This window comes from Salvelinus alpinus, chromosome 6, assembly GCF_045679555.1.
Source record: "Salvelinus alpinus chromosome 6, SLU_Salpinus.1, whole genome shotgun sequence".
Taxonomy (NCBI): domain Eukaryota; kingdom Metazoa; phylum Chordata; class Actinopteri; order Salmoniformes; family Salmonidae; genus Salvelinus; species Salvelinus alpinus.
This window is the reverse complement of record NC_092091.1, coordinates 23,503,492-23,529,182: the sequence shown is the minus strand read 5'-3', so window position 1 is coordinate 23,529,182 and position 25,691 is coordinate 23,503,492. Positions and strand designations below refer to the sequence as shown.

General features: G+C 42.8%; 2 protein-coding genes across 4 annotated transcripts in view; one reads left to right on the top strand and one right to left on the bottom strand.

Moving 5' to 3' along the window:
* Positions 1-2,921: 2,921 nt before the first annotated feature.
* Positions 2,922-11,067, bottom strand: LOC139578401 (tyrosine-protein kinase ZAP-70-like). 3 transcript variants are annotated; one of them, XM_071405924.1, is made up of 14 exons: positions 10,959-11,067; positions 10,773-10,849; positions 6,543-7,028; positions 6,239-6,399; positions 6,011-6,149; positions 5,818-5,899; positions 5,685-5,707; positions 5,516-5,555; positions 5,190-5,400; positions 4,736-4,942; positions 4,343-4,535; positions 4,073-4,213; positions 3,565-3,677; positions 2,922-3,440 (listed from the first exon to the last, which is right to left on the bottom strand). In XM_071405924.1, exons 3-14 carry the CDS (start codon positions 6,945-6,947, stop codon positions 3,323-3,325), a joined length of 1,833 nt encoding a protein of 610 aa, XP_071262025.1. In that variant the 5' UTR covers positions 6,948-7,028; positions 10,773-10,849; positions 10,959-11,067; the 3' UTR covers positions 2,922-3,322. The 3 variants fall into 3 exon arrangements, with proteins under 3 accessions (XP_071262025.1, XP_071262024.1, XP_071262026.1); XM_071405923.1 differs by lacking the exon at positions 10,959-11,067 and having other exon boundaries at positions 10,773-10,949; XM_071405925.1 differs by lacking the exons at positions 10,773-10,849; positions 10,959-11,067 and adding an exon at positions 7,160-7,396.
* A 4,087-nt stretch (positions 11,068-15,154) lies between these two features.
* Positions 15,155-25,691, top strand: part of LOC139578400 (A disintegrin and metalloproteinase with thrombospondin motifs 10-like) — a 60,359-nt gene continuing 49,822 nt past the window's right edge. Inside the window, exons 1-2 of the mRNA XM_071405922.1 lie at positions 15,155-15,365; positions 19,213-19,591. Of these exons, the coding sequence (XP_071262023.1) occupies positions 19,486-19,591 (106 nt within the window). The 5' untranslated portion in view covers positions 15,155-15,365; positions 19,213-19,485. The remainder of the gene's footprint in view (positions 15,366-19,212; positions 19,592-25,691) is intronic.

Genomic DNA, 25,691 nt, shown 5'->3' with positions numbered 1-25,691 from the left:
ATCTATTTTGTGAAGTGCACCAGTCCCTCCTGCAGCAAAGCACCCCCACAACATGATGCTGCCACCCCCGTGCTTCACGGTTTGGATGGTGTTCTTCGGCTTGCAAGCCTCCCCCTTTTTCCTCCAAACATAACGATGGTCATTTTGGCCAAACAGTTCTATTTTTGTTTCATCAGACCAGAGGACATTTGTACAATCCAAAAAGTACAATCTTTGTCCCCATGTGCAGTTGCAAACCGTAGTCTGGCTTTTTTATGGCGGTTTTGGAGCAGTGGCTTCTTCCTTGCTGAGTAGCCTTTCAGATTATGGCGATATAATACTTGTTTTACTGTGGATATAGATACTTTGTACCTGTTTCCTCCAGCATCTTCACAAGGTCCTTTGTTGTTGTTCTGGGATTGATTTGCACTTTTCGCACCAAAGTAATTTCATCTCTAGGAGACAGAACGCATCTCCTTCCTGAGCGGTGTGATGGCTGCGTGGTCCCATGGTGTTTATACTTGCGTACTATTGCTTGTACAGATGAACGTGGTACCTTCAGGTGTTTGGAAATTGCTCCCAAGGATGAACCAGACTTGTGGAAGTTTCCCCAAAAAATTCTGAGGTCTTGGCTGATTACTTTTTATTTTCCCATGATGTCAAGCAAAGAGGGACTGAGTTTGAAGGTAGGCCTTGAAATACATCCACAGGTATGCCTCCAATTGACTCAAATGATGTCAATTAGCCTATCAGAAGCTTCTAAAGCCATGACATAATTTTCTGGAATTTTCCAAGCTGTTTAAATGCACAGTCAACTTAGTGTATGTAAACTTCTGACCCACTGGAATTGTGATACAGTCAATTATAAGTGAAATAATCTGTCTGTAAACAATTGTTGGAAAAAGTACTTGTGTCATGCACAAAGTAGATGTCCTAACCGACTTGCCAGAACTATAGTTTGTTAACAAGAAATGTGTGGAGTGGTTAAAAAATGAGTTTTAATGACTCCAACCTAAGTGTATGTAAACTTCCGACTTCAAATGTACATGCTGTGTTTCCCCCTTCGAATTGTCTTATCAGTGTCTATGTAGCCCGTTATCAGCTACTTCTATCGTTACTTCATGGAGAAGAACCTTCACTTGGGGAAAGTACACTTAACAAAAATATCAAAGCAACATGTAAAGTGTTGGTCCCATGTTTCATGAACTGAAATAAAATTTCCCAGAAATGTTTCATACACACAAAAAGCTTATTTCTCTCAAATGTTGTGAACAAATTTGTTTACACCCCTGTTAGTGAGCATTTCTCATTTGCCAAGACAATTCACCCACCTGACAAGAAGCTGATTAAACAGCATGGTCATTACACAGGTGCACCTTGTGCTGGGAACAATGAAAGGCCATTAAAATGTGTAGTTTTGTCACACAACATAACACATTGCCACAGATGTCTCAAGTTTTGAGGGAGAGTGCAATTGGCATGCTGACTGCAGGAATGTCCACCAGTGCTGTTGCCAGAGAAATGAATGTTAATTTCTCTACCATAAGCTGCTTCCAATATCGTTTAAGAGAATTTGGCAGTATGTCCAACCGGCCTTACAACCTCAGACCATGTGTAATCCCGCCAGCCCAGGACTATCCAGTTTCTTCACTTGCAGGATCGTCTGAGACCCGCCACCCATACAGTTGATGAAACTGTGGGTTTGCACAACCAAAGACTTTCTGCCCAATCTGTCAGAAACCGTCTCAGGGAAGCTCATCTGCGTGCTCGTCGTCTACACCAGGGTCTTGACCTGACCGCAGTTTGGTGTCGTAACCGACTTCAGTGGGCAAATGCTCAACTTCGATGGCCACTGGCACACTGGGGAAGTGTGCTCTTCCCGGTTGAATCCCAGTTTCAACTGTGCCGGGCAGATTGTGTTGTGTGGGTGAGCGGTTTGCTGATGTCAACGTTGTGAACAGAGTGCTCCATGGTGGCGTTGGGGTTATGGTATGGGCAGGCATAAGCTACGGACAATGAACGCAATTGCATTTTATCGATGGCAATTTGAATGCACAGAGATACCGGGATGAGGTCCTGAGGTCCATTGTCATACCATTCATCCGATGCAATCACCTCATGTGATGCACAGCCCCATGTCGCAAGGATCTGTACACAACTCCTGGAAGTAGAAAATGTCCCAGTTCTTCCATGGCCTGCATACTCACCAGACATGTCACCCATTGAGCATGTTTGGGATGCTCTGGATCGACATGTACTACTGCGTGTTCCAGTTCCAATATCCAGCAACTTCGCACAGCCATTGAAGGGGAATGGAACAACATTCCACAGTCCACAATCAACAGCCTGATCAACTCTATGCAAAGGAGATGTGTCGCGCTGCATGAGGTGGTCCCACCAGATACTGACTGGTTTGCTGATCCACACCCCAAAGTATCTGTGACCAACAGATGCATATCGTGTTCCCAGTCATGTGGAATCCAGAGATTAGGGCTTAATGAATTTATTTCAATTGACTGATTGCCTTATATGAACTGCAACTCAGTAAAATCTTTGAAACTATTGTATGTTGCATTTATATTGTTGTTCAGTATAGTTTTAATCATGTTTTGAGGCTATATAGTGTTTGTTTACATTTACTTTGTTTACAAAAATTGGAGTAAAACAAGCTTATATTTTGGATCTGATTGGGTACGACAGCTGAGCTAAGCTCATGAGGAATTTACAAGATATATTCTTCAAGAATCAAAGGGTATATATCATTAATTTATAAGATATATTCTTCAAGAATCAAAGGGTACATATCATTCATTTATAAGTCCAAAAATGGATGTACTGTAGCAACTGCAGATTGCCCGTTTGAGCCGATGTTTCTGGCCTTTTTACTTTTCATAATTCATTCACAAATTATTTTCCCAATTACTTGATATAGATACACCATATTCTGTGAAAATGTTTAATCATGACATATTAAGGAATGTATACAGAGCTGAAGCACTTAAATATAATTCACACTAGACCTATAGTATAAGTACTCTCAAGGAATCATTACACTTTCAAAATGCAATTTTACAATGCACAATTCTTTGTGAAGCGTTTCTTTCAAACTATTCCAAACCTCAGGTTATGCAGTCTTGAGCTACCTTTCAGAAGAGGAGCATCCTCACAAGAATGACTTTAATTACAAACTCACATTTGTGTCATAAGGCTTGTTTAGCTGTTTACTGTAGCTGCCTGTTGCTGAAGCTGTCAGCTAGTGCCCAGACTAGTTCATAAGAAGCTCTTTGTCTATCTCAAAGAATGCATTGTATGGCGGGGGGACCGAGCGTCTGTTGTCCCTGGTCTACTTGAGAGGCTCAGCAGCGTCTGCGGTCACCTCAGGTGGAGTTTTGTTGGATATGGAGTAATAAAAGACTCGCATGCGCTCCTCCACCTTCACAAAGCCTGGCCGGTCCTCGTGTCTGAGAAGAGAAAGGTCAGACACTTTAGATGTGATGCATCTACTTTTAAATGGGCAGCAGTGTGGCCTAGTAGCCTACTTCAAATGTGGTGTGAAAATTAATGGTTCTCTAGTTTCTCACTTACTTGTATGTCCAGCAGTCCTTCATCAGTGCATACATTCTATCTGGACATCCAGACGGACATTCCATCCGGCTCCCACTGGCAATGAAACTGATCACCTCCGGACCTTTCATTTTCTGATCATATTTGGTGAAGACCCAGATTAAGTTAATCTAGACAGCACTGTGTTGGAGGCTGTTATTTAAGCAATAACGCACGAGGGGATGAGGTATATGGCCAAGGGCTGTTCTTATGCATGACATAATACGGAGTGCCTGGATACAGCCCTTAGCAGTGCTTTATTGGTCATATACCACAAACCCCCGAGGTCCCTTATTGCTATTATAAACTGGTAACAAATGTAATTAGACCAGTATAAAGAAATGTTTTGTCATAGCCGTGGTATACGGTCTGATATACCACGGCTTTCACCCAATCAGCATTCAGGGTTCGAACCACCCAGTTTATAATACAGTATAAACATTTAACTATATTGTGGTTATATGTCTTGCAGGTGCTGTACAGATTGTACCTTGTATGGTTTTCCTCCGTAAGAAAAGGCTTCCCACATGGTGACACCAAAGCTCCAGACATCACTCTTGCTGGAGAACTTGTGGAAGTTCATGCATTCTGGAGCATACCACTTCAGCGGCCATTTTCCTGCTGTGCGTGCCTATGTACCCATGCACGCACGCACACACACACATACCATACCACATGAATAATGTATAAAGAACTGCAGCATTTGACTATATAAAACAGACCAAGATTATAGCACATGACACGTGCAAGAGACTCCTACCTTGTAATAGTTGTCATCAGCACCCAAAGCCTTGGACAGACCAAAGTCACTGATCTTGGCAAACTGTTGGTTGACCAGAAGGACGTTGCGAGCTGCCAGGTCTCTGTGCACAAAGTTCTTCTCCTCCAGGTACTTCATTCCCATAGACACCTGGTGCATCAGCCCCACAATGTTCTCCACTGTGACCTTATCCCTGAGAGGTAGAAGGACAGAAAGGGAACTCAAATAAACCTTTCGGGAAATTACAGTATGTCATGGTATTGTTTGAGTATTAGTAGTGCTATCATTAATGGCATTTCCGTAACTCTCTATGATCAATGTCACTACTAAGAGAATAACATGCCTTATGAAACTGTATATATTGTACTACACGTGTGAAATAATTGGCCTTACTTATTGGTGAAGAGGAACTTGTTGAGTGGCCCAGCAGAAGCCATCTCCATCACCAGCATCAGGCACTCAGCCTGGCAGAGCCCCAGCATGCGGACGATGTAAGGGTTACTCAGCTGGTGCATGATCTCCGCCTCCCTCATCATCTCATCTTTCACCAGCTTCTCATTCTCACTCTTCAGCACCTTGATGGCCACATCAGTGTGGCCCCTGGAACCATACAGGAATTATTGGTGTTATGAATAGGGCCCCATGTTTTTCCTAATTATAGCCTATAACTGGGGTCCAGATTTTTTCCTGATCAGCTACGTTTGTCAGTAAAAATAATGAGAAACCTCTGACCTAAAAGGTAGTTATCAATTGTTATAAATGGCTCTAGGCTGACGTTATAGGTTCTAAACTCAGGATCTGATGTTCTGGTTTGATTCATCCAAAAAGCAGGTCACCCCCCTCTCACTTATTTGTCTTGAAGACTCCTTTCTTGACACAGCCAAAGTTTCCCGAGCCGAGCTCCACCTCGTCAATCATCAGCTGATCCCTATTGATGAAGAACTTCTTCAGGTCATTGGGGTCATGGTAAGGGTTGACAAATTCACTGCAGTCCATGGGCAGCATCTGACGGTCTGTGGGGGGTGAAGTCTTGATTTCCTTGGAGCACCCCAGAGGTACTGTAAGAAAGGGAAAAACCACAGGGAAATGTCTTAAAGACAAATTTAGTGATTTGTGTATGTGTGGGTTTTGGTGGAAAGACCATGTGTGTCTGTTGTAATGTTATTAACCTACCTCCAGGTGGCGGTGTGTATCCATTTGTTCTGGGCCGCCTCTGAAAGAAATGTAATGTATTTTATAGTAATATAATAATAATAATAAGCCATTTAGCAGATGCCTCAATAAATACATTGGAAAGAAAGTATCTACCATGGAGAAATTAGAAAATGTTCTTGATACTCACCCCCGAGGGCACAACAGGAGTCTCTGAAAATGGATTTGAGAAATAAGAAAATTAATTCAATGGCATGAGGGACAAAGTTTAGTGAAACAATAAGAAGAATTTGATGATTGTCAACAAAATGTTGGTTAAGTACGTTTGGTGTTGTTGCGGTTCACGCACGGTTCCCTCAGAACTGTCACTAGCCCATCAGGTTTCATCTTCAGATACTCAACCAGCTGCAGAAGGGAGGGAGAGTGGCAGGGAAAGATAACTATCTTTGTCTTAAACATTAGGTAGCAGACATAATAAACTTGGACTCATTTGTTGGAGAAGAGAGAACAGCCTACCTGCCACACAGTGTCAAATTTGGTTCCCTCTGGCATGGAGTATTTCCCTGATTTGTCATGTTGGATCTGGTAATGGTAGGCCGTTTTTCCGTACATCAAAGAAAGGGCAAAGGTGCCAGACTCTTCCCTGTCTCTGACTCTGATTAATAAAAACCCAAATCAAACTATGTTGTGGGTGTTTTTAGAACCTTTGTGTAGTGTTTGACGAAAATGCATTTCATGACTCACAGGAACTTTCCATCTGGCTGTGCCCCGGAGTAGAGCCGCCTCTCCCCTTCCTGGCGAGGTATCTTGCTGTGGTACCAGGGCATCCTCTCATGGGCGGTGGTGGCGATCAGCTTCTCCAGCTGTGGAGCCTGGCTGATGATAGCCTGCTCCATGGCCTCCCCCTGAACACAGACACAAAGTCAGACAGGAAACTACATCAGAGACAGTGTTTATGTGACTTCAGGCCCTGCTGCCTCTCCTGTGATAGTTGCTCTGGTTAACAGCGTCTGTGAAATTACTCAAATGTAATTTAGCCAACCCTCACCTCCAGGTTCCAGGTCTGTCGTACATACTCCCTCAGCATGTTGTCCCTCAGGTTATCAAAGACGCCTGCTTTGATGGGGTTGTCTGGGGAGCGCAGACAGGGCTTCCTCAGGGTGCACACCAGGCCATCTGAATCCTTACTGTAAAACTCACAGAGCTCCGCTGGACCACAGTGGGGCTTTCCACCTGCAATACAGTAGGTGCTGTTGAGCTGTTTCTCCACAGAGTAGTGGTGGAAGTCCACGTTCCACACCAGGGAGACCACGTAGCCGCCCAGGCTCCGCAAACACTGGCGCAGCAGAAACAGCCCGTCGGCCATGCCTGCCAGCTTCAGGTGCTCCTCAGCCTCTGAACGACTGATACTGCCGTAGAAGAAAGGCAGCTCTGCCGCAGGGTCTGTCGCCATGTCTGTGTCTCCTCAGGCAGTACGAGGGAAGACTCCTCAGTTAAAAGGGTTGGAGATGGCTGGAGGCTCCTGGTTGAAGATCTATATAAGGAGAATGGAAAATAATCATGGATGACCACTACTTAAAAAAACAATATTCAAATTACAGTATATGTGTTTTTCTAATTGAGGTTGTTGATGAGGTACAGTCTTCAGCCTTTATCATAACTCACATTGTGCCTCCATCTTATGCACCCAGATGAGTAACTGAGGTATTTGTGTGGTTGGGCTGTTCAGTGTGCAGTAATTGAGATAGGGAGTGTGTGTTTCTCTGCACCGGCACAGGCTGGTGTTAAGCGCAGCCACAACAGGAAGTTGACAACCGCCCCCATCCTCCTTCTCCAACCTCTCTTTAGTTTCTCACTCCTCCGTTGAGCAGGTGCTGCTGTTTCCAAAGCTTTTCAACACACTAGTGACTAATTTACATGAAGATTAAGGCAACATATAATTTTTAGATAAATGAAAATACAAAAACAAACAGATGTAAAGCCCCCAACTTGTGCTTTTAACTGACTATCAGGAAATGTAAAATAAACCAAGTGTAGACTACAGGTTAGTATCACAGCATTTTGTGTCTGTTCTACTGTGAGCTAGCTTTATTTGATAACAAGCGAGAAAAGCCTGTTGATGGGAAATACACAGACGACTATCGTGATAACTTTCAAAACATGGATACCATGATACCATATCACACACAATTACAAAAAGGAGCTTGGTAGACAAAATAAAGATAGGCATTGAATCAGTTAACATAGTGATACTTTGATGTAGTTTTCTATTTGCGGTCGTCATATAACTTCCCCTTTTTCTTTTCAATTGACACCCCCATTTTGGAAAAAGAAAGCTTTAACTTAACATGCTTTCCAATCTGTTGGTGTGAGTCATAGGTTAGGGGGGTTTTCCTTGGTTTGCTTTGCAGTTAATGACCTGCCAAAATTAAACTTCAGTTTATTACATGTTACACAATTATTACTAGCTCCTTATGGGAACTCTTCATGGCCAAAATTTGATTTTTGTTTCAGCGATCTGAAGTCCTGTGCTTGGTGAAATGATTCTCTGAGGTGGGGGTATGTCAAAAGGGGAGATTGTAAGGACTATCACCTGAAGCTTGTGTCTATGCTTAAAAGTGTAGTGTGATTCAACCACAGTTTCCTGGGCGTACCTGTGACAGACTGCCCACATCCACGGCGGACACACAGACAGAGCCACAGAGAGCCGCAATGAGCCACAACGCACTTAGACTCCACCATGGCCTGAGAACTTCAAACCCCCCCCTCACCACACGGTTAAAGGACAGTGGTCTTTACATGTTGTGAATGGCTCAAACTGAACTGACTAGTGTTTAGTTTTAATTCCTGTCTTTTTATCCTGGTATTATATGAGCTGAATTTAACAGCTAAAACCCTGAATGACAGAATAAAGTACTTGAAAGTAACCATAAAAGTCAGTTACCATGAAAATTGAAAGATGTTAAGCATAAAAAACAATGTCAGAGAAGAAGACGCATTGTCAACAAGAGAGTTGTTGACTAGGAAATGTCCACATTTTATTTTCTAGTTTCGTGAATTTATGAGTGAACACAGACAAAACCATAAAGGTCTCACCACTACTTAATAATTGGAGCATAAATACGCTGTTTGCTTTTGAACACCCCAATTCTCTTCCCTCATCTTGCTTTCCTTCCACCTCAGAACAGACATTAGGACCACATCGAAAACAGCTGTAGGTCTATACTCTCCAATGGAAGGCCATGTATTGTCATACTGTGCTTTGCCTGGAGGTTGGTTGTGGTTAACAGCTGAGCCAGTACAGGGCATACAGTACCAGCCTCGGCAGGCTGAAGGCTGTAGCTTTAAAGAGCGGGGAGACAGCAACCCTCCTGTGTTCTGACTCACAGCTTTTCCAATGCAGGTACAAGTGGCTGTGAGCTCTACAGATGGAATGCCCTATCCACTGTGAGCTCTACAGATGGAATGCCCTATCCACTGTGAGCTCTACAGATGGAATGCCCTATCCACTGTGAGCTCTACAGATGGAATGCCCTATCCACTGTGAGCTCTACAGATGGAATGCCCTATCCACTGCGGCACAGAGGATAACATGGAGGGTCTTTGGTTTGGCTATAAGACATGACATTCATCAACTATTAACAGTTGACTCAGGGTTGCTAAATAAGTTCATTGGCTCATGGCCATGAACTGTAACAATAATAATGCATATTTGCCTTGTATTTCATATAATCATAGTAAGATAAAACAAAGTGTGGGTGATTATTTGTCTTTGAATTGGATTCAAATGATCATTCAAAACACTTTATATATCAGGAGGGGTATCGGTTTTGTAAGTTACGCTAACATAAACATTCCTAAATCATTACATTACTTTGGCTACAACATTTTTTAAATCAGGCGAACATCTAATAAGTTAGGCTTATCAAAACATGTCCAAATATATACATGTGTTCAATGCAGCAATTCTTTATGTTGTTATAATTCTAGGCCTCTAGAACAGATAAACCACACCATGTTGCTTAATAACGCCTGCAGTGTTTTGTAGAAACAACCACACAAATAGGCCTACAAAACATCAAGCGTAGGTCTACATTAAAATGATGGGAGGTCTCTAGTAAGAGGTTAATTTACAAATGAAGTCAGTGGGCCAGACTGCTACCTTATAAATTACTTACGTCAATGGAAAATCGAAGAGACTCCAATGCGCATATTTTTCCTATGGGCCTACGTAGAAGATTATTGTCGATTTCAAATAAAGCTTTTTGAATTTTGTTTCCTGCTTTTGTTTTATGAACATGCAACCCGCAAAGTGCTTACTGTTGCCTTGTTGGGTTTCTGACAGTGGCCCCTCATCCAACTATATTTAGCCAGTCGAGCTTAAGCCCAAACCTAAGAGTATAATTAAGTATTTGTAAGCCCTAACTCTTTCCCTGGAATGACAACGCATCAGTCTCAGTGATCTGGGTTGTGGCATCTCTGTAAAGAGTTGAGCTACATATGGGCCCAGAAGTCCTCAGATCCTCAGGACACTAGTTTAGCCAGTCATGTTTAAGCCAGGGACCTATTTCAACAGGCAAATCATGTTGTATTTTATAGATATTCCATTGCATTGGTTCAACTGGATTACAGTAGGTCCGTAAATGTCACAGAAGGTTGATCTGTCATCTAGACGAGAATGAGTCTCTTAAAAATAATATAAAAAGACAGCACCGTATTTTCATACAAAGCACATTATTGGTAATCTCTTTTGTAATAATTATCTGATTACATGTGCCAACAAGTCTCAAAATAAAATAGAAAGTTACAAGCAATAAACAACACACATAGAACCCTTGGGTGTGTCCACTTGAAAACCGTACCCCCTTTTGGCTTTCTATTCATATACACAATGAAAACAACTATTTATAAATATAATCTCTACTTTTGAAGCCACAGCTAGAATGTCTTTGCCACACTGTGGTGAACACATTTAGCATTTGTTACAGCATAAAGTCTGCTAATAGAAACGTATTAACACTTAAATGTGTTCAAGGCACTGGTTACAAGGGAACAGACTTTCCAGAACAGTCTTTTATATATATCATTGATATAAATTCTGTCTAAAATATTGTATTAGTATACTTCAAAGTAGATTAAAGTAACAGCATTTCAACTTTAGATTTTTTCCATCTCCGAAAGACAAAAGCCTTGTTATATAAATATAAAAATATAATCCTATTTACTCTATTGCAAATAAGTATATAAAAAACACAGGACTGACTTAAGATGCACTCACCATAAACTATTTCACTGGAACCAAGGGAAGAGAAGTCAGAGCTAGACAGGTTGGCCTCAGAGAGAGAGTAGCTGAGTCTGGTGACAGAGCAGAGGCATCAGTGATAGTGTGAGGGTGCAGGAAAACTATGTCGGTTGATTGATACAGTCCAGGAATCTTCACAGAGAAACGAACCTACTTCCTTACCTCAGCTACATGAAGTGACAGCAGTTCTCTATACAGCCATCTGAAACAGCAGCCCCAGTCTTCTGTCTCCACCTGTAGCCTGCCACCACGACCTTCCAGCAGTGAGGCTATGACGGAGGTTTTAATGGTTAGATGGAACATTCAAATACAGTGCATTCGGAAAGTATTCAGACCCCTTGACTTTTTCCACATTTTGTTAACGTTACAGCCTTATTCTAAAATTGATTAATTAGTTTTTTCACTCATCAATCTACACGCAATACCCCATAATGATGAAGCAAAAATTGGTTTAGACATTTTTGCTAATTTATATAAAAAAAAAAAAGGTGAAATATCACATTTACATAAGTATTCAGACCCTTTACTCAGTACTTTGTTGAAGCACCTTTGGCAGCGATTACAGCCTTGAGTCCTCTTGGGTATGACGCTACAAGCTTGAAACATCTGTATTTTGGGAGTTTCTCCCATTCTTCTCTGCAGATCCTCTCCAGCTCTGTCAGGTTGGATGGGGAGCGTCACTGCACAGCTATTTTCAGGTCTCTCCAGAGATTGTCGATCGGGTTCAAGTATGGGCTCTGGCTGGGCCACTCAAGGACATTCAGAGACTTGTAACGAAGCCACTCGTGCATTGTCTTGGGTGTGTGCATAGTGTCGTTGTCTGGTTGGAAGGTGAACCTTCACCCCAGTCTGAGGTCCTGAGCAGGTTTTCATCAAGGATCTCTCTGTACTTTGCGCAATTCCTCTTTCCATCGATCCTGACTAGTCTCCCAGTCCCTGCTGCTGAAAAACATCCCCACAACATGATGCTGCCACCACCGTTCTTCACCGTAGGGCTGGTGCCAGGTTTCCTCTAGACGTGATGCTTGGCATTCAGGCCAAAGAGTTCAATCTTGGTTTCATCAGACCACAGAATCTTGTTTCTCATGGTCTGAGAGTCCTTTAGGTGCCTTTTGGCAAAATCCAACCGGGCTGTCATGTGCCTTTTACTGAGGAGTGGCTTCCTTCTGGCCACTCTACCATAAAGGCCTGATTGATGGAGTGCTGCAGAGATGGTTGTCCATCTGGAAGGTTCTCCCATCTCCACAGAGGAACTCTGGTGCTCTGTCAGAGTGACCATCGGGTTCCTGGTCACCTCCCGGCCCACTGCCCAGGATTGCTCCAGGAAGAGTCTTCGTTGTTCCAAACTTCTTCCATTTAAGAATGATGGAGGCCACTGTGTTCTTGGGGATCTTCAATGCAGCCGAAATGTTTTGCTACCCTTCCCCAGATCTGTGCCCCGACACAATCCTTTCTTGGAGCTCTTGGAGCTCTGCTGCTGGTGATTCTCTGATCCACCTCTACGCAGATGACATCATTCTGTATACTTCTGGCCCTTCTTTGGACACTGTGTTAACAAACCTCCAGACGAGCTTCAATGCCATACAACACTCCTTCCGTGGCCTCCAACTGCTCTTAAATGCAAGTCAAACTAAATGCATGCTCTTCAACCGATCGCTGCCTGCACCCGCCCGTCTAGCATCACTACTCTGGACGGTTTTGACCTAGAATATGTGGACAACTACAAATACATAGGTGTCTGGTTAGACTGTAAACTCTCCTTCCAGACTCACATTAAGCATCTCCAATCCAAAATTAAATCTAGAATCGGCTTCCTATTCCACAACAAAGCATCCTTCACTCATGCTGCCAAACATACCCTCATATAACTGACCATCCTACCGATCCTTGACTTCGGCGATGTAATTTACAAAATAGCCTCCAACACTCTACTCAGCAAATTCAATGTTGTCTATCACAGTGCCATCCGTTTTGTCACCAAAGCCCCATATACTACCCACCACTGCGACCTGTATGCTCTCGTTGGCTGGCCCTCACTACATATTCGTCGCCAAACCCACTGGCTCCAGGTCATCTATAAGTCTTTGCTAGGTAAAGCCCCACCTAATCTCAGCTCACTGGTCACCATAGCAGCACCCACCCATAGCAGGTATATTTCACTGGTCATCCCCAAAGCCAACTCCCCTTTGGCCGCCTTTCCTTCCAGTTCTCTGCTGCCAATGACTGGAACAAATTGCAAAAATCACTGAAGCTGGAGTCTTATATCTCTCTCACTAACTTTAAGCATCAGCTGTCAGAGCAGCTTATCTGTACACAGCCCGTCTGTAAATAGCCCACCCAACTACCTCATCCCCATATTGTTATTTATTGTTTTGCTCTTTTGCACCCCAGTATCTCTACTTGCACATTCATCTTCTGCCCTATCCATCACTCCATTGTTTAATTGCTAAATTGTAATTATTTTGGCACTATGGCCTATTTATTGCCTTACCTCCCTAATCCCTGCCTTACCTCCCTACATTTGCACACACTGTATTTAGATTTTTCGATTGTGTTATTAACTATACGTTCGTTTATCCCATGTGTAACTCTGTGTTGTTTGTGTCGCACTGCTTTGCTTTATCTTGACCAGGTAGCAGTTGTAAATGAGAACTTGTTCTCAACTGGCCTACCTGGTTAAATTAAGGTGAAATAAATAAATACAATTTTAAAAATTCCTTCGACCTCATGACTTCGTTTTTGCTCTGACATGCATTGCCAACTGTGGGACCTTATATAGACAGGTGTGTGCCTTTCCAAATCATGTCCAGTCAATTGAATTTACCACATGTTTCAAATTGTTTCAAGTTGTAGAAACATCTCAAGAATGATCAATGGAAACAGGATGCACCTGAGCTCAATTTCGAGTCTCATAGCAAAAGGTCTGAATAGTTATGTAAATAAGGTATTTCTGTTTTGTTTTTTTGCCTTGTTTTCGCTTTGTCATTACGTCGTATTGTGTGTAGATTGATGAGGGAAAATGTGGAAAATGTAAAGGGGTCTGAATGCTTTCCGAATGCACTGTATGTTGGAGGCCACATTTCAAAACAGGGCCAATGCATTGCCTACCATACTTTACAAAATAAAGTTTGAAGAAGGCCATGCTCAAAATCAACTACAGAGGGCGGTCTGGATTAAAGGAGACGTTCACTATATTTGAACCAAATCTCTATTTTTGATGTTAATGGCATTATTATAGAAGTGCCTAGATCTTTGTGATCTTAATTGTTTTTGAGAAACTTACCCTACCAGTGATATACTTCCTCATGCTTGTTCTGCAGTTGCACAGAAAAACATGAACAAAGGCTCCAAAAACACCCAAATACTTCCTTTTAGAAATTACAACGCAGCCAGTTTAGTGATGCAGGTCTTTAGATGTTGTCCACATGAAATTGTGTCACTCTGACTTTATCCGTAATGCTATGATCCACTCTGTGCAAATCAAATGTTTTCCCCTACCAGCTTTGCAGCGAAATGGAATAAAACATTGCAGATAAATTTACATTGCGGATACATTTACAATTCAGATATTTTTCATATTTTTCATTACATTGCAGATCAAATATACATTGCAGATAAATGTACATTGAAAATAGAGATTTGGTTAAAATAAAGTGAACTTCTCCTTTAACTATTCAGGTAACTACACTGTCATCATAATAACCCACTGGTACTACTAGGTCAAATAGAACCTACTACAGCAACGTCTCCACACCAGACCTGACAGTGCAACCTCATTCTGGGTTTATATGTATGCCTGCATTAGTCATGTAAATGCCATAGGCCTATTTTGGGTAAAGTCGTAGTTGATGAGTACTCCGATTAAAACATATCCTTTTATCTAGCTAATCGGAGTTTCTGCAGTGTTTAATCTGTGAATGTTCTATAGCAAACTGCACCAGTGAAAACGAAGAAGTGAGTTCGAAAAATCTGAAAGTAGGAAATCCTACATATTATAGAATGTTTTTCACAAAATGAATTTGGCTTATCAAAAATAACGTTGTCGTTGATAAAACGTTTATTTTTATTAAAATTCCCATAAGAACCAGCCTCTCTCCCGTCTCTTAAACCAGGTTATTATGGAAGTCGCTTTTCTTGCAAGCATGATGTATAGCTGAACTTTTTCATCGAAATATCATATTGTAAACGTCCATTGGAACAAAATGTATGTCTTTATATGTTGTTGCATAAGTTTGGTCGTAGTTGTGTTATAAACATCACATTGGGCCCCTCTGTTTTCTGTAGCCAAAAATCTTTGGTGTAGCTCCTCCGTGCGTATAGACGCTACCATTACCATTTTCACTTCCTGGTCTAGTACGCAGAAGTTAGAGCGAGCGAACGAGCAGGCATCCACCGCGTCGCTTTGGCAGTGGGACCCTGGGAGCAGGAGAGGTCCACTCATCTACGATCCTCGGCTCAATACAGACATAACTTTTCAAGGCAACTGACACGTCTTAAAGGAGAACAGGAGAAAGACATCGTAAACCCTGAGAGGCAACCATAGTGAACCTGGACAGGGATATGAAAAAGGTACTGGACTCTCATTTTTAAACTTATTTTAAACGCATCTTTCGTTAACCTAGTGTGCACTTCTCTGTAGGCTGAATTATGAGAGCACAGTCCATTCCGCAAAAATGCTTGACGACTTCTTTAGAAGTCTTCCATATCGATTTTACAGCTATTTAAAGTAATTTTTCACAACTCGAAAATGACCATGGAATTATCAGGTAGAGTCAGACCATGGTATTTTGTGATGGGGTTGATTTCTCAGTAAAGTAGAATATTTTGAATTGTATATTAACACCATTGTCGTTGTCATTTCTTTGTTTAATTGCGTTGAGTTTAATGAAGAAACTGTCATGGATCCAAAACACTTTCCCCATATAGTTGAGTGAAATGGATACTGTTATTTGAAAAGCTGAACCCATAGGTTGTGGGCGATGAGAGATGGTGCTGGTCTGATGCCTGGGAGCAGCAGCATGTAGTGTCAAATGGCACATGCCCATAGTCTTATGAGGGTTTCTGACGGGCGAGGGAGCAAGCAATGCTCCTGCAAGAGTTGGAGAAAGAATAGGCAGGAGTGGATTCTTCAAGACATCAGTGAACTACTGCACTGTTTAAAAGTGTTTGATGAATATTTGTGTGTTTGGGTGATATCTGTCTGTCTGTCACTCTCTCTGTCTCTCTCTCATACACACGCACACACACACCTCAAACAAATATTTTACAAAAAAAACACAAATCAAGTACCTTGAAGGAGTTGCATAGTGATTCATTGAACATTGAACATAGAGTTGTATATCTGGTACAAGCAGTCCATACAGATACCCCCCCCCCCCTCCCATAGTGCTCTTCTTCCTCAGCCAATGATCAGATTTATGAGACTGACCCAGAAGTGAACTAGTGCTGACATTAGGCTTGTGGCATCTTTTGTAACAAAATCCAATGTTGGTGTTGCTTGGTTAAATAAAAAAATGTATGGAAAGGATTTGTGTCACAAAACGTATTGATGTTTTGGTCATATTGTGAATGCCTTTCACATCCAGTAGCTTCACCATGGTAGAGCTGCCCAGTGTTTGATCTGCATGTGAGGTTCATAGGTCTCTCTCAACTGACTGAGGAGAATGGACAAATCTGTAGTCTGTCTTTGTCTGTGAGTATGTAGCATGAGAAATATGAAACTCAAGAACTCAATGCTTAAACTGCCTCTCTTCTGTACGGTCTAGAGTTGCTGACTGACTCAGCTCACCTGAAGCCATCTCTCAGAAAATATTGTCTTAGACTACGGCTCATTTTCAGAGTGCGCATCCTTGGCTGTCTGACAAGCCAAATCTCCAGATAGTTATTTTTTTTTTGGGGGGGGGGATTGAAGGAGGAATGCCACTAGTGTTTAGACTCAGATCCCTTACTTTATTCTCCCTATTATTTGTATCACCTCATCTGTTGTTTGTTGTGGAAGGCTTAACATGGAGGAGTCATGTGAATTGAGCTTGCTTTTCGAAGCCACTTCTGAGGGAATGACTGCTGTCAGGGTGATACAAGTATCTAGGCTATGTGTTGCATGAGCTCCCAGTTTTCACTTAGTGTTGATGTGTTTACAGTATAGTGAAGAGGCGAGGCCACACTCTCCCCTACTTGAATATAACTCAGAAATTACATAATATGAGGGAGTGATGAGTCAGTCTGATATCAGAAAGGAGAGGGGGGGGAGTGGACAATCATAGTGGTTTCTTCAGAGGAGCACAGTGAGGGTGGTGTTAGGAGCTGAGCAGGGGACACTTAGCATCTGTGTTTCTTAGAGAGACTGAGAGCCTTTACATTGAGCGTGTCATATGGGTTTGTTTAGTATTTTAAATTCTGTCTGGACGCTTCCTGGCAGCATCACTATAGATAGTCTGCAAAAACATACTTGTCACTGCCTTTTCCAATGCAGTAGATATGTTGAAAAGCTTAACACATCAATATTATCTTTCTGAAAGGAAAACTGTTGCAAAACAGACCCCCAAAGACAAATGACAAAATCACTTTCAAGAGATTGTGAAAATCCCCATTCAACCAAATTGTTGTTATGTTTCCTAACTGAGCAAGGATTTAGTTAGTGTAGGGAGAACTTGAAGACAGTCAGTAAAGCTTTTAAGTAGCCTTGTTTAAAAACACAAAGGCAATCATAGGGGGTCCGATTAAGTAAACAAGATGAGAAATAGGTTTAATGGACACATTTGATATATTGCTGCAAGTGTAATAACCCCACAATAGAATTAGACTCCAACAAGAAGTAATGAAAATAAAAGAGAGTTTGGCCAAGCAGGAAATGACTGAAAAAAGCCTGGAGGGAGGGGTCGGAAGGGGCGAAGAGAGGGAGTAAGGGAGGGCTGTGGAGATGGAGAGAGGAGAGGGGTTTACAGTTGTTCCACATTTAAGTTGGAACACAAAGCCCCCTTAGTGTTTTAGGACTGTATTACACCATGAACTGCTGCACTGCTGCACTGCTGCACTGGGACTCAGGGAACCAGAGGCACATTAAGCTTACATCTATCCCACTTACCTCTCTGTGTCGGCTGCCCCCCCCCCCCCCCCCTCTCCCTCTCTCTCTCTCACACACACACACTTTTTTTTACTATCCTTGTGGGGACCAAACAATTCATTTTCATTCAAAATCATATTTTCCCTAACCCTTAACCTAACCCCTAACTCCTAACCCTAACACCTAACCCTAAAATAGCTTTCCTTGTTTTACTATCCTTGTGAGGGCTTCTGGTCCCAACAAGGATAGTAAAACCAAACACACATACACACACACAAATACAAATACACACCTACACATACAAATACAAACACACACCTACACGTATTCATAACCAGTGTGTTGGTATTTAAGAATGGCTCTCCCAGCTGGACTGAACAGCACACTCTCTCCCATCTCTCTTTCAGCCCCTTGAGCTTTGAATTCCCTGTTAGTAATTTTTTTGTCAGGAGGCAAGCAACTTGTTCCCTCACGCTCGTCACCAAATAATTTCCCATCTGCTTCCGATTACCTTTGCCTACAGTTGGTTTGCCGCCAGCCATCCCATCTGAGCCAGTGTGTCTGCTCTCTGTTCTTTACTCAGACACACTGAGAGAGCGATAGAGGGGGAATGGAGGGAGGGAGGTGGGCAGTGTGGCGTCGAACGGTATCAAAGATTGGGTTTGGGCCTCTCAATGACATTGCCAAAAAGGCTTAGGAACAAAAGTCACAATGTTACTGTAAATAGGACTCCTCTTCATCCAGGCTTTTAACTCCTCTGTACACTTCAAAGTGCAATGGCGAAAAGGAAATCTTCAGTGTTTTAATGTAATAATAACCAATGTTGCTTTTTCAAAGGCCATTTTGATCTCCCAACAAAAGCCTGATCTGTGGCTAATGGCCTATTCTCGCTGTGTGTCTGCCTCTATCGTGTAATAGGGCCAGGCCACATTAGGCCCAGAGTGAGTGTGGACGAAACCCGCTGCTTCTCTCAAATTGGGTCATTTTCCTCCACAGCCACAGCCACTGACATAGCACCCACTTCCAACCCTGCTCAGCCTAAGCACAGCGTTTTAAAAGATCAATGTCTTCCTTTCTGCTTTAACTCATTTCAGACCACAAAAATAGACACAGTGGCCCCCAGGTCAAGACTTGCAAACCCTAGTCGTCAGATTGTCAGCCACAGTTTTCCTGTAACAGAAGAAATTATTGATTAGCTGAAGACGCAGTGGGAGATGGCTGTTTATGAGGCACTGACTACAGACTAGATATATTTGTGTTGTCAGAGGGGGACCATTAGGGTCAGGTGGATCTCATGCTCTCTCTCTCTCCCTCCCCACTCTCCCCTCACACTAACCTGTTTCTCTTCCACAGAGAGGCCACAGTACATTATAGAGTCCGCTGTTGCTGCTGCTGTACTCAGAGACAGTCTCTCTATCAGAATCTTCTCCTGACCGTGGTTCTACCAGAGAGACAGAAGCAGAGAGGCTGTGTGTCCAGAGCTCTCCAGTCCAGTCTCTAGAGGTCTATCCTGCTGCCATGGCCCTTGAGTGCACTGCGTCCCATTGGTGAGCGAGGGGCATCAGAGGGCAGAAGACATGTTGGGACAGAGGCCTGGGAACCGCACTGAAGCTTGCTGTAGTAACCATGGAAATACTATGGAGGACCTTGGCCTGCATTGTTGTCATCATCGTCATGGTTGCCACCGAGGTCGCAGAAAGTCAGACTGCTGAAAAGTTCACCCAGTCACAAGGTGAGCAGAGATCGGGTCGACTACTTTCTTCTATTCTGTTTGACATAAATGGACATGTTTAAATGTGTAAATGTTTATCCTGAATATACAGTATGATTGCAGTATGTTATTATTACTATCATATTGTATTATTCCCTATCCTGAACTGTGAAAGTGCTTCAACATTTCCAGTCCTGGTGCCTCACTCAAACAGGTAAAGGACCAATTCAATGAGCTGTTCCATACGGTGGGGAGGGCGCCTTCTAACCTGACCCACACACCAGGGCAGTGGCCCTGCTAAACTTGAACCCTGCTCTCACAAATCAACTTCAGAGACAGAGAGCCATGCGCCAACTCCATAACCCTAACCCCACCACTCCTCAGCCAGACCAATCCCATTTAGGCTCGGACGTAAATACCCAGAGTGTCCATGGCTTGTCATGCAGAACAAGGCACTGATTGTGTATTTCCTATGCTTAACCTCTGCACCATGTACGTCATGTTTCCAATTGTCTGCCACACTGCTTCCTTAAAAACCACACAGGCCCATTCATTTAGGTTCTCTGTTTAAACTAAGCTCTAGAAGGACACTTTTTTTTTGTATAATTTTTGTTGTTGTATTTTACCCCTTTTTTCTCCCCAATTTTGTGATATACAATTGCGATCCAATTACGATCTTGTTTCATCACTGCAACTCCCCAAAGGGCTCAGGAGAGGCAAAGGTCAAATCATGTGTCCCCCGAAACATGACCCACCAAACCACGCTTCTTAACACCTGCCAGCTTAACCCGGAAGCCAGCTGCACCAATGTGTCAGAGGAAACACCGTTCAACTGACGAGCGCAGTCAGCCTGCAGGCGCCCGGCCCGCCACAAGGAGTCGCTAGAGTGCAATGAGCCAAGTAAAGCCCCCCCCGGCCAAACCCTCCCCTAACCCGGACGACACTAGGCCAATTGTGTGCCGCTCTATGGGACACCCGGTCACGGACGGTTGTGACACAGCCCGGGATCGAACCCGGGTCTGTAGTGACGCCTCAAGCACTGCGATGCAGTGCCTTAGACCGCTGCGCCACTCGGGAGGCCAGAAGGACACTTTTCTAACCCAAAAATGAAACCAGCTCCATTGATGATTGACGGTAATATTTTTTTTATTAGTTAGCATTTATCACAAGTATTCACTGGAAAATGCAACAAGTAGGTCATAGCTTAATTTGTTAATGGTTTGAAATTCAATTGCAGTACGTCTGGCCTTATACATTACAGCGCCACTGTTAGATTCCTCCATGCTAGTCATGTCTCCCAAAATGGATATTGACTCCTGGCCAAGTGTAAGTTGTTATCTCACAGAATGGTAACCCCTTTAAGTCATTCTAGATTAAAACCTTCAACAAAAACAGAATTAGAAAATGGGAAATTTGCTGAGGGCATGAAATCTGCCTATATTTGCTGCTGCAATTCTAGACAAGCTGCAGAGTATATTTGGCTAGTGTCTTTGTGTTTATTTAAAAGAAAGAGAGGACAAATATGCAGACATGGCGTAGTTGGAGAATTGTTTTATTTAAAAAAAAATATTCTCTCCCTTTTCCCTTGAAATAAGTGAATAATGAGGTAAGCCATCGTGGTAGTGGCATTAAGTCATTTAGTTCAGGGTTATTAAACCATTTCATGAAATGTATACAGTACCAGTCAAAGTTTGGACACACCTACTCATTCAAGGGTTTTTATTTATTTAGACTATTTTCTACATTGTTGAATAATAGTGAAGACATCAAAACGATGAAATAAAACATATGGAATCATGTAGTAACCCAAAAAGTGTTAACACATCAAAATATATTTTAGATTTTAGATTCTTCAAAGTAGCCACTCTTTGCCTTGATGACAGCGTTGCACACTCTTGGCATTCTCTCAACCAGCTTCACCTGGAATGCTTTTCCAACAGTCTTGAATGAGTTCCCACATATGCTTAGCACTTGTTGGCTGCTTTTCCTTCACTCTGCGGTCCAACTAATCCCAAACCATCTCAGTTGGGTTGAGGTCGGGTGATTGTGGATGCCAGGTCATCTGATGCAGCACTCCATCACTCTCCTTGGTAAAATAGCCCTTAAACAGATTGCTCAGTTTGGCTGGGCGGGCCAGCTTTAGGAAGACTCTTGATGATGGAGGCCACTGTGTTCTTGGGGACATTCAATGCTGCAGAATTTTTTTTGGTACCCTTCCCCAGATCTGTGCCTCGACACAATCCTTTGTCGGAGACCTACGGACAATTACTTCGACCTCAAGGCTTGATTTTTGCTCTGACATGCACTGTCAACTGTGGGACCTAATATAGATAGGTGTGTGCCTTTCCAAATCATGTCCAATCAATTTAATTTACCACAGGTGGACTCCAATCAAGTTGTAGAAACTTCTCATGGATGATCATTGGAAACAGGATGCAACTGAGCTCAATTTTGAGTCTCATAGCAAAAGGTCTGAATACTTATGTAAATAAGGTATTTTCGTTTCTTATTTTTAATGCATTTGCTAAAATGTCTAAAAACCTGTGTTCACTTTGTCATTATGGGGTATTGTGTGTAGATTAGAGGTCGACCGATTATGATTTTTCAACACCGATACCGATACCAATTATTGGAGGACCAAAAAAAGCCTATACCGATTAATCGGCCAATTTTTGTATATATATATACACTGCTCAAAAAAATAAAGGGAACACTAAAATAACACATCCTAGATCTGAATGAATGAAATATTCTTATTAAATACTTTTTTCTTTACATAGTTGAATTTGCTGACAACAAAATCACACAAAAATTATCAATGGAAATCAAATTTATCAACACATGGAGGTCTGGATTTGGAGTCACACTCAAAATTAAAGTGGAAAACCACACTACAGGCTGATCCAACTTTGATGTAATGTCCTTAAAACAAGTCAAAATGAGGCTCAGTAGTGTATGTGGCCTCCACGTGCCTGTATGACCTCCCTACAACGCCTGGGCATGCTCCTGATGAGGTGGTGGATGGTCTCCTGAGGGATCTCTTCCCAGACCTGGACTAAAGCATCCACCAACTCCTGGACAGTCTGTGGTGCAACGTGGCATTGGTGGATGGAGCGAGACATGATGTCCCAGATGTGCTCAATTGGATTCAGGTCTGGGGAACGGACAGGCCAGTCCATAGCATCAATACCTTCCTCTTGCAGGAACTGCTGACACACTCCAGCCACATGAGGTCTAGCATTGTCTTGCATTAGGAGGAACCCAGGGCCAACCGCACCAGCATATGGTCTCACAAGGGGTCTGAGGATCTCATCTCGGTACCTAATGGCAGTCAGGCTACCTCTGGCGAGCACATGGAGGGCTGTGCGGCCCCCCAAAGAAATGCCACCCCACAACATGACTGACCCACCGCCAAACCAGTCATGCTGGAGGATGTTGCAGGCAGCAGAACGTTCTCCACGGCGTCTCCAGACTCTGTCACGTCTGTCACATGTGCTCAGTGTGAACCTGCTTTCATCTGTGAAGAGCACAGGGCGCCAGTGGCGAATTTGCCAATCTTGGTGTTCTCTGGCAAATGCCAAACGTCCTGCACGGTGTTGGGCTGTAAGCGCAACCCCCACCTGTGGACGTCGGGCCCTCATACCACCCTCATGGAGTCTGTTTCTGACCGTTTGAGCAGACACATGCACATTTGTGGCCTGCTGGAGGTCATTTTGCAGGGCTCTGGCAGTGCTCCTCCTGCTCCTCCTTGCACAAAGGCGGAGGTAGCGGTCCTGCTGCTGGGTTGTTGCCCTCCTACGGCCTCCTCCACGTCTCCTGATGTACTGGCCTGTCTCCTGGTAGCGCCTCCATGCTCTGGACACTACGCTGACAGACACAGCAAACCTTCTTGCCACAGCCCGCATTGATGTGCCATCCTGGATGAGCTGCACTACCTGAGCCACTTGTGTGGGTTGTAGACTCCGTCTCATGCTACCACTAGAGTGAAAGCACCGCCAGCATTCAAAAGTGACCAAAACATCAGCCAGGAAGCATAGGAACTGAGAAGTGGTCTGTGGTCACCACCTGCAGAACCACTCCTTTTTTGGGGGTGTCTTGCTAATTGCCTATAATTTCCACCTGTTGTCTATTCCATTTGCACAACAGCATGTGAAATGTATTGTCAATCAGTGTTGCTTCCTAAGTGGACAGTTTGATTTCACAGAAGTGTGATTGACTTGGAGTTACATTGTGTTGTTTAAGTGTTCCCTTTATTTTTTTGAGCAGTGTATTTGTAATAATGACAATTACAATAATACTGAATGAACAATGAACACTTTTATTTTAACTTAATATAATACATAAATAAAATCTATTTAGCCTCAAATAAATAATGAAACATGTTCAGTTTGGTTTAAATAATGCAAAAACACAGTGTTGGAGAAGAAAGTAAAAGTGCAATATGTGCCATGTACAAAAGCTAACGTTTAAGTTCCTTGCTCAGAACATGAGAACATATGAAAGCTGGTGGTTCAATATTCCCAGTTCTTCAATATTCCCAGTTAAGAAGTTTTAGGTTGTAGTTATTATAGGAATTATGACGTGTCGACTATTTCTCTCTATACCATTTGTTTTTCATATACCTTTGACTATTGGATGTTCTTATAGGCACTTTAGTGTTGCCAGCCTAATATCAGGAGTTGGTAGGCTTGAAGTCATAAACAGCACTGTGCTTCTAGAATTACTAAGAGCTGCTGGCAAAACGGAGGAAAGTGCTGTTTGAATGAATGCTTACGAGCCTGCTGCTGCCTACCACTGCTCAGCCAGACTGCTCTATCAAATCATAGACTTAATTATAATATAATAACACACAGAAATACGAGTCTTTGGTCATAAATATGGTCAAATCCGGAAACTATCATTTCGAAAACAAAACGTTTATTCTTTCAGTGAAATACGGAACCGTTCCGTATTTTATCGAACAGGTGGCAATGTTACATTGCACAACCTTCAATGTTATGTCATAATTATGTAAAATTCTGGCAAATTAATTACGGTCTTCACACAGTTCGCAACGAACCAGGCGGCCCAAACTGTTGCATATACCCTGACTCTGCTTGCACTGAACGCAAGAGAAGTGACACAATTCCCTTAGTTAATATTGCCTGCTAACATGAATTTCTTTTAACTAAATATTCACGTTTGAAAAAATATACTTCTGTGTATTCATTTTAAGAAAGGTATTGATGTTTATGGTTAGGGACATTTGTGAAACGAGTGTGCTTTTTTCGCAAATGTGCTTTTGTTAATAAATCTTCTTAGGGATAGCCCTTTTTTTTTTTTTTCACCTAAAATGACATACCCAAATCTATCTGCCTGTAGCTCTGGCCCTGAAGCAAGGATATGCATATTCTTGGTACCATTTGAAAGGAAACACTTTGAAGTTAGTGGAAATGTGAATTGAATGTCGGAGAATATAACACAATAGATCTGGTAGAAGAAAATACAAAGAAAAAAACAACCGTTTTGCACTGATGCACTGTATATGTGTATAACTTTTCCCTCAGACTGAGGATCCACACCACAGTCTCATAACTCAGACAGTCAACTGTCCCAGGCCGAGACATGACAGACAGACAGACAGAGACAGACAGACAGACAGACAGACAGACAGACAGACAGACAGACAGACAGACAGACAGACAGACAGACAGACAGACAGACAGACAGGCTGAGAGACAGACAGACAGACTGGCTGACAGGCAGATAGACAGGCCAACAAGGAGACATGGAGGGAGACAGAGATGGTGACAGACAAACAGGGCAGACAGACAGAGCTGAGAGCAGAGTTATGAGCATTGAGTAGAGGAACTGCTGACAGGGCCCTATGGTGACTGAGGCTGAGATTGACTCTTTCAGCCAGGCATGGATGACAGACTGGAGAGAGAGACCAGAGAGCCTCTCACCACTCTGCCCAATCTAGAGACAGCTGCAGCACATCTGGTGCAGAGAGAGAGAGAGAGAGAGAGAGAGAGAGAGAGAGAGAGAGAGAGAGAGAGAGAGAGAGAGAGAGACAGAGAGAGAGACAGAGAGAGAGACCAGAGAGAAAGAGAAAGGGAGGTAGTAGCCTCTCTGGGAACGT

Coding starts and splice junctions, on each gene's coding strand:
- LOC139578401 (XM_071405924.1), bottom strand. CDS start 6,947: ATGGCGACAGACCCTGCGGCAGAGCTGCCTTTCTTCTACGGCAGTATC. Junction 5,900..6,010: donor AATTTGACACTGTGTGGCAG/GTAGGCTGTTCT, acceptor TCCCTTCTGCAG/CTGGTTGAGTATCTGAAGAT. Junction 3,678..4,072: donor ACGGAGGAAAACCATACAAG/GTACAATCTGTA, acceptor AAATATGATCAG/AAAATGAAAGGTCCGGAGGT.